At 40.8% G+C, this 12,337-nt stretch overlaps 2 protein-coding genes across 4 annotated transcripts; both read right to left on the reverse strand.

Moving 5' to 3' along the window:
* Positions 1-93: 93 nt before the first annotated feature.
* tfg (trafficking from ER to golgi regulator) lies at positions 94-10,103 on the reverse strand. Of its 3 annotated transcripts, none has more exons than XM_029136717.3 (8): positions 9,950-10,103; positions 7,721-7,931; positions 7,436-7,519; positions 5,998-6,144; positions 4,859-5,026; positions 4,625-4,771; positions 1,347-1,439; positions 94-1,257 (listed from the first exon to the last, which is right to left on the reverse strand). In XM_029136717.3, exons 2-8 carry the CDS (start codon positions 7,902-7,904, stop codon positions 863-865), a joined length of 1,218 nt encoding a protein of 405 aa, XP_028992550.1. In that variant the 5' UTR covers positions 7,905-7,931; positions 9,950-10,103; the 3' UTR covers positions 94-862. The 3 variants fall into 3 exon arrangements, with proteins under 3 accessions (XP_028992550.1, XP_028992548.1, XP_028992549.1); XM_029136715.3 differs by having other exon boundaries at positions 94-1,260; positions 9,950-10,102; XM_029136716.3 differs by having other exon boundaries at positions 94-1,260; positions 4,625-4,768; positions 9,950-10,101.
* Positions 10,104-10,168: 65 nt separating this feature from the next.
* Positions 10,169-12,186, reverse strand: jagn1a (jagunal homolog 1a). Its single transcript, XM_029137874.2, has 3 exons — positions 12,054-12,186; positions 11,365-11,465; positions 10,169-11,266 (listed from the first exon to the last, which is right to left on the reverse strand). Exons 2-3 carry the CDS (start codon positions 11,451-11,453, stop codon positions 10,804-10,806), a joined length of 552 nt encoding a protein of 183 aa, XP_028993707.1. The 5' UTR covers positions 11,454-11,465; positions 12,054-12,186; the 3' UTR covers positions 10,169-10,803.
* Positions 12,187-12,337: the final 151 nt, after the last annotated feature.

Below are 12,337 nucleotides of genomic sequence, written 5' to 3' on the forward strand. Positions count from 1 at the left end.
CAAAGTTAGAGGCCATGTTAAGACAGAGACCGACAACACCGAGCCAAAAGAAACGTAATATCAAAACAGAAAGATTAAAAAAAGGACTCCAGCTGGGTCTCGGTCATTTATTAGATTCAAGGAAAAAAATGTTACAGTTTATACATAAACTACTAATATCACTTAAAGGTGGAATTTGATTTGATATATTAGTAAAAACCGGTGATAAGATAAAGAGAGGGAGGAACTGCAAACTTTAATTAAGGTGATAAACTAAACAGAAGAAGCTTCTGACTGGGAACTACACTTCCCATAAACCACGTAGCTAGTCTTCCCAGCGTGGTGTAGATTCATTGATACATCATTAATACCAACACGGTTGTGAGGTTGATCAAATAAACAACAAAGGGGGTAACGTCTCATGTAGATAGTGTCTTATAAATGCATTTAAGCACAGTACAACTCAAACACAACTGGCTGAGCTGTATGGCACAAATGCAGAAAGTGGATCCTGATTTCACAAAATTGAGACATGACAATAACAATAAAGTGTTTGTGCAACTGCCTGTTTTGGTCTCACGGGTGTGTGTGTGTGTGACACTGACCGATACAGGAGGACAGAGCAGAGAGGAATGGCAACACAAAACAAGGGGAAAAGTAAGAAGGAAACACACAGCAGGGTCAGAACAGAGTGGTGTGTTGGACAGACGGCATACAAACACGAACTACCAGAGGGGGGGTTGCTTGTTTCATATTCATATTTGCAGAGGGGGGAAGGCAGAGCAGGAAACCAGGTTTCCTGCATTTTCTCCAAACAGCTGGAGCCACACATAGGATGAAGACTGAGGGTGAGTGACAGCTGGTAACATCCACCTTCTCTCCTTTACCGGTATCCGGGGCCTGGCTGAGTGTAGCCCTGGCCATAGGGGGGGCGGTTGCGGGCGTAGGGATTAGCAGCTCCTGGAGGAGGGGTGACATTGCTGCCTGGAGGTGGGGTGTATCCGGGCCGCGGCTGGTACCCCGAGGCGGGCTGGGAACTGGGTGGCAGGCTGTAGTTGGCAGGCTGGGAGGCCTGGGAGGTATAGTTTTGGGGCGCGAAGGCTCCTGGTGGGTACTGCTGGGCTCCCTGAGGTGGATGGGGCTGCTGCTGGCCACCTTGGAAGCCGGGGGCTGGGGCTGGGCCTGGAGCAGGAGCCTGGGAGGAGGGGGGCGTGTAGTTCTGAAACTGTTGCTGCTGTGTCGGGCCAGGCTGAGGGGCTCCAGGTTGAGAGCTGTACCCTGCTGAAAGAGGCCAAAAGGTCCTGTTATTTCAATCTAAAGAGGAAATAAATACACGGCTGTTTTAGATCTTGATCACTTTTAGTTACCTGGGTACTGCATGCCATACTGCTGCTGTGGTGGGGCACCCGGCTGCTGGGGTGGGTACCCACCTGGAGCCTGGTACTGCTGGTACACCTGACCTGAAGCGACAATGGCAAGAAATTCAGTAATTACTGTTACACTTTCTCATCCATATAAACTTTACATACGAGTTTTCATTGGCCACTTCACATCTTATTCCTTAGGAGTAATAACACGTGCACTTAAGTTAGTTTCAGTCAGCTGCAGCTAAGTGCACCATTGAACACTAATGCTTTCACTTGATGAAATATGTATTATGGATCAGATATCATATCAAGCTATTTTCAACAACTGTCATCACTGAAATCCAACAGCAAATTCAACATGAAGGCTTCTTGGCTGCATTAACTAATCACTACATAGAGCAGAGGGCCTAACTTATTAACTACGTGTAAACAGCCTCAGTTTTTTTTATGTAAACACTTTCAGGATCAGGACAGAAAAACACAATTACACTACATGATCCTTAAAGGTCCATTGAAAAAGAGTGACTGTCTTTATACAGTACCATCCTGTTACACTTGCTTTTAAGCTATGACTTCAAGATGACAGTCCTCATCATCTCAGAGATGGTTCTGATTTAAAAGGTTTTCTTCCTAGGCCTTTTACTGAAGCATTAGCCAGGAGTGAATAGTGGGGGATGACAAGTGAGCTCCTCACTGCAGTGGAGGTTTTCCATCCAGTGCCTGAACACTTGGCAAACTTTTGTTTCCCCCAACAAGGTCTTATTCCCAAATCTTCTACCTGGCACATAACCTAAAGCAACGTCATGAAAAGCACAAAGACGGAGCACAATAATGAAAGTGTTACCAGGGTTCGCTGCTTTTGCATGTGCTGGTAAAAAGTGGTGCTGATTTTCCACAATACTTTACAACTTTTGAAAGTCTTAAAACCAAGTTGAAAGGAGGCAAACTATTAAATTATGGACTGTCAGAGAACTTCAGAAATAGCCCCATTTGTGCATGAAATCCTCAGTTTGTGCCCAGCTGTCATTAATTGAAACCATACAGTATAAGCAACTGTACCCGGCACATCCCTTTCAGACAGATACATGATGTTATAATCATATAACATCTAATATCTGATATGTTGCTTTAATGACACCCTCTTAATAATAAACCCAACACGAGCTCTCCATTGTGTCTAAAGGCTGGTGTGTGCATTTGGCCTCTCTTCCTCCCCTCCTTGATCTGTAATCCATCCATGTTATGTAAAGGTGATGGATGGACGCATGGCTGTTAGACCATGTTGGCCTGGGAGCTCTCTTCAGCCACTAGGGACAAAGATATGCCTGGAGGCAGCAGAGACAGCGGAGCGTTGCTCCAAAAGAAAACCCCAAGCTGGAAGAGTGATGTTCACTGGAACAACGTAGCGTTTGGCTTTCGTTCTGGCGAACTCTTCGCATGCCTTAAGACGGAGTCATGAGAACATGGTCCTAGTTTGAATAAACAATTCACACCAAACACATGTCTGCCTATCTGATAAAAAGCTCTACGCTCACTCGCACAGATGTGAGTTATTACCAAGGGGCCTATAGCACATGGAAAAGGGTTCATATGGATTAGCAATATTGTTATGGTAACAAGTAAACTCAGCTTGCATTAAAAGTGAGCCTAAAGCCACAATATAAAGGCCACACATGCTCAACTGGTGTCCAGTCCCCTGCCTGTGTTGACCTTAGGGCAGGAATGACATAAGAGGAATAAACTTACTTACATTACAAATTTACATACACTACACAATGAATGCACAATGTACAAAAGCAAGAGGAGGTTGAAATAAACACCGTCTTTCCACAAGTGAGTCGCGACGCAGGTTTTTTTTTTGTTCTAAACATCACTGTTACTGTTCATGTGATTCAGGAGATTCTGAAAACTGGGGCAGAGGTTCTCTTTAGTAATAAAATCAGGTGATTTCATATTAATTTCAGATTCTCCCTGTTCAAATAATCGTGCGTCAACAAATCGAGACAGTCTTAATGCACAACTGTGCCCAGTTTATCTGACTCATTGCATCAGGTTGGGTTGTGTCACTGCAGGATTTAGTCAAATGCCATGTGTTCACAGACTACAACTAGATAGATAACAGGTAGGCCCAATCACTGCAGCTGAGATGATTCGTCAGAGTGCAATGCATTCTGGTTGTTTTGACCATCAGCCACAACACATTACTTCTGTTTTCTCTGTTTTCTTTGGACACAGAACTTCGATGTTAAAGGTTGTTGCAAAAACTATCAAGAATGAGCTACTTATTCAACAACGTCTTTAATCTCAAATCATTTTTTGCACAGTGCACAGTTTTGTGTTGAGCAGGATGACTGGACAACCTGCTGTGTAGCTGGATAACCCAACCACTCAAAGTCTTTTGAGTCTCCTGGACCATCTGAACTCCCTGTGGGCCCTGTGGAACGGCGCTGCAACACTCCACAGGCAAACCACAAACCAAGTGTTAAATGGTTGCAGTAACAGCACATGTGCTAATGCTCAGAGTTGCAGGTGTGCTCAGCCATCACATCAGCAGTGTGACAGCTCGAAGGGCGCAACATAAGACATCGCTTTTGCTTCAGTGTTCACCTCCTCCAAACCACAGGCAGAAAGCAATACAGTCTGCTTAGTGAGATGTGGTCAACAATACAGAATGCTTCGCCTCTTCAGCTGCACCTGCCTGGGTTTCTCTTCACAACAAGCCAGAGGGGAAGTTATATGTTATGATTATTTCTGTCAAAATGCTCTATGATCCCTTCATTTCATTTATATTTTGTTGTTATTTTGGCCTAGAAGTCCATATTAAAGATAATAGGGTATTTCTCATTAATGCTAAGTCCATGGATAATGTTGTTTACTTTCTTTCTGATTAAGACTTTACAGTGGTGGGACCTATTCAAATTAGAAAACCACTAAAAACGTCACTCTACGGGGAGTGAAACTACTCTGGCTGTAATGTTAGAACCGTTAAATCCCCCACCCTGCAGAGTCTCTGACTTCCTATGGTCATTTGGCAGATAAACTGTGCCTAATACAAACATTGTTCATGCCTTAGTGTAAGTATGTGTATACTAAGAAATGAAACACTGAAGATGTGATCAAAGTCAAGACTAATTACGTAGGTTTGTTCAATTAGCCATCTGTTAATGAATGTCCTTCTTGCTTTTATATTTAATATGGTGTTGTACAGAAAACAGAAAAGGTTTTCTATTTCTGAACCTAAATGTAAGAGGTGGCTGCTGTGTGTGCACGCATCTCACCATCCATGCCAGCTGGAGGTCCCTGTTGTACTCCAGCATAGGGAGCCTGTGGTTGTGGGGGCACTCCTGGTTGGGCTGCGGATGAGGCGGAGGCAATGCTGTCAGGGGTCCCGGAGCGCTCCTCTGGTGCAACTGCTGGGGGAGCTCCTCAGAAAACACACACAATGAATGTTTTAAAAACGGTACATTGAAACAAAACACATTGAAACAAAACACTTCTGTCTTCTGAAATACCTTGGGCCTGGTCCTCGCTCAGTCCAAAAGATGAGATGACATTCTTGTTGACCTCGTCCTGGTTTTTTAATGGGTCAAATGCTGACATGCTAGCTGCACTGACTGGAGTGGCCTGCTTCACTGTGGGGTCTGCTGCCACAACTTTGCCTTCACGTCCATCCACTGATTCTTAAAACAGAGTCATCAGCATGTAAAATGTAAAACAATTCTACACAAAGATTTCCTTACATTTAAAAACAGAAAGGGGGAAGACAGAGAGTTTTTACTACACTAAATATGTAGCACAAGGGGACGAGTCTGCCTGGTCTCAGTGATTACTGCCAAAGCCTCATTAAGGCTGATTATAAATTAACTGGTGGCAAATCCATTGTCTCAACATAGTACTGAACTGTCAAGTAAAAAGATGAACAGAGCAACATTTCCTTTTTTGATTCTAATCAAATCATGTTTTAACATGTTGAATTTAGTATCATGCAGAAAGACTATGAAGACTATGAAGATTTACAAGTACAGCAGATGACGCAGACTTTTCATGTCCACATTTGCATTTAGCAAAATAGTTTGGTTACATTTGTGATTACAAGAGAACCACCCATTTGTGCTTTAAAAGTGTATGGGTGTGAGTGACCACAACGAAACTGGACACAATCACAATCTATTTTAGGACATAAACGTAGTGTATAATTGCCTTCATATGAAAAATAACCTATTACAACGTGACCAACAATGACTTAAGTCCTATAAACTGTCTGTGTCTGGTTCCAGTGCAGTGTCTGTGAGGAATACAGGGCTTACAATTGTGGCAGTGGCCGTGTGGAATATGTGTGGTGCTGGTTAAGGAGTCTGTGCAAAGCCTATTGGTGGGATAAAGAGTTTAAATAGACATGACTTAAATAAAATTAAATAAGTTCATCTCCTGGGCTGTGTGCGCTCCTCTGCAAGTAGCTAACGGGGGGGGAAATGATAGTATATAAGCACATTAGAAGTGTAAGATTGTGTTCTACACTCACTTGTGTGGATTTCTGTATTTCAATTTCTTACCTATCTACATACAAATGAACACAGAGATTACTAATACAGATACAGTTAAATTTGATCACTGTCAGTCTAGTTCCAACTGTGTGTTTTAGAGTACGTACCACTCTCAAGTGCTGTAGCAGCCAGACCAGGGTCTGTCGGAGGTTCCAGTGTATCCAGGAGGTTGTTGACTTTATTCCTGAGCTCAATGAGCTCCCTGCGAAGGTATTTCACCTGACTAGACTCCAAAGGTCGTGGCTGACCATTCACTGCAGAGAGGTAAAATAAAGACAAAACCTTGATTTACTCATGGAATGTGACATAGTTCTCCATCACGGCACAGCTGGAAACAATTTGTGTAGGACTTCACGTCCTAGTTCCACTGCTCGTTACTGTTAATGAGGATTTTTATGCTCTTTGTTTTTTTTCCCCTCAGTCTGATTGCTTTTGTGAATGGCTTTGTGAAATCAGCCAAATAGATAATCTCTGTAATCTCAGGTATCCACATTACTGTATTTGGACTAATCCTCATTCATAATGTGCAATTACATTGGGTAGAATAACAGGGCACCAGTTCAACACCCTTCATTTACCAATTACATCTTAATAAGACAAAAAAACTCTGTTCAAAGACACACTGTTTACTTAAATGAAATAACATTAACACCATTAAAATCATTGCTTTTTATACATAGCACACCCACAGTAAACAAAATGTTCCTCATCTCACATCACGTGTACCACATAGGTCACTGCAAGTACACAGAGCACAACCTGACTGAGGAGCAGAATTTCTGCTGAATGCAGGAATACAGACTGCAGACATTCCTTTCTTACACGGTTTCTTTGTTTGTGTGGATAATGCTGAACAGATAGAAATGGGATACAGCTCTGAGAATCTAGCTACTCTCGCTTACTTTGGATCTAGACACATGTTTGCGGATATCAATTCCACGTGAGGTTATGCCATGTGATGATGAGCCAGGACATAGCTTTCACTGGAAGGAAGTGCTCCTTTTTTGTTGTTTTTTAAGAAAACAAAAAGATATCTAGCAGCTCACGGGGTTGATAACAGGAACAAGACCAAAAGCAGCATGGTGTGGTTATTACACACTTGGGAATAGATTCACAAAAGACTGTATTTCTAACTCTATAAAACCTTAAAATCTTTGGGAATTAATTCTATGACCTACACCTTGAGTCCCTTTGTTATGAGACTACTGAATTACTGGACTAAGCTGGGATGTGACATAATTTACATTGGGTAGAAACCAGTATAACTGGCACAAATGCTGAACCAGTGATGTATATACATTCCTCCCAGAGACAGTCAGAAAGAAGTGAAGACAGCCTTCCCTTAAGCTTGGTGTAGAAAACATGAACTAGACTGCCCTCCAGTGACTAAAGTCTGAAACAGCTGATCTAAAAAACATCTTTGATTACGTTTTTTTTGAGTGTGAGAAGTTACAGGCTTAAAGACTGTGTTCCAAAGAAAGAAGATTGTGTCCAAGACTGTGTGTTTTTATACACGAGACAAATAAAAGTCTAGCTAAATCTTACCAAATAAAGTCAATTTGAGTATTCTACTGCACTGGATAGCGAATGAGAGGTCGGAACTGTCAAAAATGGTGATGAGGTCGTCATCTGTAAAAAAGGTGAAACAGAAGAGAGAAACCAGATTATTCAACAGTAGGCAAATTATTTATTGCACAGAATATTGTGATGCCAAAACAGAAACAAATTTATTCCTGTAACGCTAGGTTATAGGTATTAAACAAACCTAGCAATGGTGAAAAGGTATCGATAACACTTTCACCCCAGATTGAGACCTGTGGCTTGACTCACCTTCATCCTTGTATTTGATGGTAACCTCATCGTTACTCTGCAGTTTGCCCCTGAAGACACGCTGCATCATCAGCACCAGCTCGTCATAGGTTATGTCTTCATTATGGATAGGAATGCGTCTTATGTCGTCACCCAGCTGGGCTTTAATGATCAGCTTCCCACTCAGGTCCAGCTGGCCGTTCATGGTGCTGTCCGGCCTGTTATGTTCACACTATTCAACAGAATCAGAAAAGGTTGTTTTTATGAACAGCTCTCAACTGCTGTCTTTTCTCAATGACAATGCTGAAGTATAATAAAACATGTAATTATTGAGTTGTATTATATTTGACTATGGGCTGAAAACTTTCAAAATTCAAATAGACACTTGAAAAGACACAATTATTCCTTATCGCAAGCAAGGAAATTTGTTGATAAAATGAATTCACAGTAATAGAAACATGAATTTACCATATAATAAAAATCCATTATGCAATTCTATGTTAATACATAGTAAATACTAACCATATCATGAATAAAAGGCTCAACTTCACATCTGTCTTTATAATTGTAAATGTAAATAAAACACCTTTCATATATGTTTTTGCTGTGTCAGAGTTCATTCATGTTAAGACTGTAGTGACACCATTTCAACCAGGAATGGAAACAGGAGATTCAAGTTTATTGTTAAGCTCTACTCTTGAACCTACTGTACACTGAACAAGTACAAAGCAAATCATGGTGTTTGACTTTTCAGACATGAAAAAACACCAGATGTCAAGTAACACAAATCCCCCTATGCATTTGAATTGAAATTCATTTGTTGCATTAGATAAGGCTTTTCAACTGACACACTAGAGTGTTACCCTGTGAAAACAGACCATATGTGATGAAGCCCAAATATCGGTTTTCCATCACATGAATACAAAGCAAAACAATATAGGCACTGCTCAACATAATTAAAATAAAGTGAGACTTTGTGGGTTAAAATATAAAGTCATTGCCATTTAAGGAGCCATTAAAGTATGTCCTTACTGCACCTATGACGATAAGGGCGTCATACTGTAGGTGCAGCTCCTCCTAAACAAGAATATTTTCTTTGATGAAGATGACTCTGCAATTACAAGTCACATTTCACTATATCTGACAAGCAGTGTGACTTTGTAACACTGTAACATCTTAACTTTAGGTCTAAGGGTCACACACCATCCTGTGAGGTGGCACTAGGTGCTACTAGAGATCTTTGACCTAAATATCAACCAGTCTGATAAGGCAACTAAAACTTTGAGCCACGTTAGGAAGATTTAAAAGAAAAAAGCTGGTTGAAACTCCCAAGATTATGTTGTTATGCAATCGATACAGAGTAGATCAATATAGTGAACTAGTTGGCGATAGATTAATACGCGACTACATAACTCGGCGTAATTGTGGGTTGGTTTAACTACGTTACCTGCTGAAAATTAAAGCTGAAACAGATATTTATTACAATGAAATCCTGATGTGCTCTGGGCCAGGCGAATAATTAGCTAGATGCTAGGGATTTTGTGGTTGCTAACATTTAGCTTAGTTACATTCAACAGAGAATGCAATTAATTGCTCCCTAGTCTCTAAAGATAGATTCCAAGGCATTAGTGTTTGGTGCACTGGGATCCAATATTTTAAATGTCACAGACACGTAATCTATCTTGATACTGACAGTAACTACAGCACGCTTAATCGCAAAGTCATCGAGTCATCTGTCAGTGGCCCTTTAACAGCACTTCACAAGTGGATGCTAACCTGCTGTACATTACGTACACACCATGAACAAAATCCACAATACAGTTAGTTAACGCCGACCCCCTTTTTGGAGCCAGGTTTTGATCGCATGAGTCGCGGTTACATAGCGTCCTTTCACTTCATAGCTTCGCTTATTAAAAGCGCTTCTCGATGTAACGTCTAGCATAGTTAGCTGCCCTCAATAAATGTTGGAGACACGTAGAACAACATATTTTAGTCTTAGTAATGTTTAAACACAACATTTCCTTACATAAGACTGCCCTTCTGCTTTGTTTATAAGTAACTTTCTATAAATCATTCAAGACACCTGTTTGGGCGAAGTAGCGTTAGCTCATCACATTAGCAGGCTAACGGTAAATGGCAATAGCTTGCTAGCTAGTAGCGTAACTGTCAAGCAGTACTAACACAGGGACGAGCGGGAGGTACAATGTAAATCGCAAAGCAACTGTGACATGAAGTTATAAATGAGTTTACCTCAATCAGACGACTGGACCACGCTGTGTTTCACACGTTTCCCTAAACTGTGAGAAATTAAAGGCGTTAGCTGCCTTGCTAGATCCGGGCCAGCATCAGGAAGCGTCCTCCGTACTGTCAACGTCAACCAGTACGTGGCATTCACTTCGCGCAGGCGCAGATCATTTGATCAAAGTGCGGTTAGGCTGATGAATTTTTTTAGAATGAACAACGACTGCATTCAAAGTTGGACACTATGCTTTTATTTGGTTTACAATGCATATTTAAGGTTTATACAAAGCCTCAATATATAGACTTTCTGGCGTTGAATGAAAACAAAAAAACTGATTCAGACATTGAAAATGAGAGCTAGATGCAAAAAAGAGAGCATCTGCAACAATAGAAAAAACCAAGAACTTCGTTTAACACACACAATTTCCATTTCTTATCAATATATACAGCACTGTGCAAGATTTTAGGCACTAAGAGTAAGGTGAGGATGAATACTGTTGGAATGGATGGAATGATTGGTTTCATGGCCAAAGGCTCACTGGTGACAGTGTGTAACAGAAGACTCTAAAGTTCCTAAATCCTTTTCACTGTGCTGTACATATTGGAATAGTTGCTGCCTTCATTGTTGTATAAGAACAAACACATTTATATTTATTCTGTTTAAAGGTATAGTCTGCGCTAGATGACTGCAACATGAATGCATGTTCATGGATGGTACTTTGATGCCTCTTCTGATTGCCCTGCTAGAGCCTTAGTGGTGATAATAATAGAAATAATGATGTAATAAGAAGGAACTGAATTTACAATGTAAATATAAATTAGGATAAAGACAGATTTGTGTAGTTACAGCTTTCTTCACTACATTATTTTTTCTTCTTCTCCTGAGTGGCATTAAACCATGAATCTAAAAGCTTTTTCATGTAATATATTTGCCAGGCGTGCACTTGAACTGCGACCACCATGATGAGATACATAACAGTCACTGCAGAGAAGCCAAAAATAAATCGATAAGCCTTTCCATGGCGGTAAAGCTGCTGCGCTACAGGAAACATCTCCATTCCACCATAAATTAGAGGCGCTACAGAAAATAGCCCTGAGCTAATCATGGATATAACCAGATAACTGATATTGTTTTTTGGTAATGACAAGCTGCTGCAGAATAGAGGGATGAGACTGAGCAGGTAGGGGTACTCCCACTGGTATGGCATGGACACTGTGTCATGTGACACCAGGTTGAAGTGGCTGACCATGACCTGCGCTGCCAACAGGAGCCAGATGAGAAGATGGACCAAGTTTAACTTCCGCACCTCTGACTTCATAGAAGCACTGGAAATAAAAGGACATACATTTAGAGCATACAATAAAGAACTGAAGCTGAAGACAGGCTTTATATTTGATGCGCTTCATAAGTAAGGTCTACTTGCCTCATTTGATAAAGTGGAGCCACCCTCTCTCTGTGTTTAAAGTCACTTCCATTGATGCCAGCGACTCTGGAACCTACGCGGGATGTCATGTTGAGAGAAACCTGACACAAAACAAAACCATTTCAGCCAAAAGAACTGTTTTATAATTAATGAAGTGATCTATGTCAGGAAATAAAGGCTATATATGTTATAAATGTCCATGATTTGTTTTGTGTCAACAACACCAAATATTAGAAAATCTATTTGCTAACACATAAAACAACAGAAAGGCAGAAATCTGTCCCACCAGAAGTATAAAGTATATTAGGTTAGAAAGTGATTTGTATTATTAACATTTTTTCTCATAATCAATGAGTTGTACACTTTATACATTTGTCTATTTGAGCTGATAGCTTATTAATATGTAACCCGCATTGCAGAAAGGCTGCTATCATGTTGTAAAGCTCTTAGACATGAACTCGACCAAAATACCCAAAATATGTCTCTCATTATAAAACCGACGTGCTAAAATAATGGTTTAAATCTAGTCGGAAGGGGTGTTGTACTGATTTGAAGCAGGCCAGCGCGTTAGCTGCAGTTGCTAACTAATGAAACAAAAATCATTTTTTTTACATTAGCAAGTTCTGTAAATTGTGATTTCAACTAACAATAGCATAAACGTGTGACACGTTAGCTCGTTTAACACTTACTTAATATGCGTCTTTCCTCGCGTCTGTTAAGTCGTCCTTGTTGAAATAGATCTAAAGCTAAACAAAACGGATGCTCAATGCATAGTGATAGCTGCACGCATGCGCACAAAGCCGCCCTACACCCTCCCCCTAGCGCAGCTTCAGCACCTCTCTCCGCACACAGCTGGAAGCGTGACGTCACTCCTTTCTTCCATCGTTTTTTCTAGTTCTGAAGCTTTGTGTGTGTTAAAAATGTGTTTCAGACAGTAATAAAAACAAAAACACCTGCTGTAAATCAGGATTAT

The sequence above is a fragment of the Betta splendens genome, chromosome 21, assembly GCF_900634795.4.
Source record: "Betta splendens chromosome 21, fBetSpl5.4, whole genome shotgun sequence".
NCBI lineage: Eukaryota > Metazoa > Chordata > Actinopteri > Anabantiformes > Osphronemidae > Betta > Betta splendens.

Coding starts and splice junctions, on each gene's coding strand:
- tfg (XM_029136715.3), bottom strand. CDS start 7,904: ATGAACGGCCAGCTGGACCTGAGTGGGAAGCTGATCATTAAAGCCCAG. Junction 4,772..4,858: donor GAGCGAGGACCAGGCCCAAG/GTATTTCAGAAG, acceptor GTGTTTTCTGAG/GAGCTCCCCCAGCAGTTGCA. Junction 1,261..1,346: donor GTATGGCATGCAGTACCCAG/GTAACTAAAAGT, acceptor GGCCTCTTTCAG/CAGGGTACAGCTCTCAACCT.
- jagn1a (XM_029137874.2), bottom strand. CDS start 11,453: ATGACATCCCGCGTAGGTTCCAGAGTCGCTGGCATCAATGGAAGTGAC. Junction 11,267..11,364: donor GCTCCACTTTATCAAATGAG/GCAAGTAGACCT, acceptor TTTTATTTCCAG/TGCTTCTATGAAGTCAGAGG.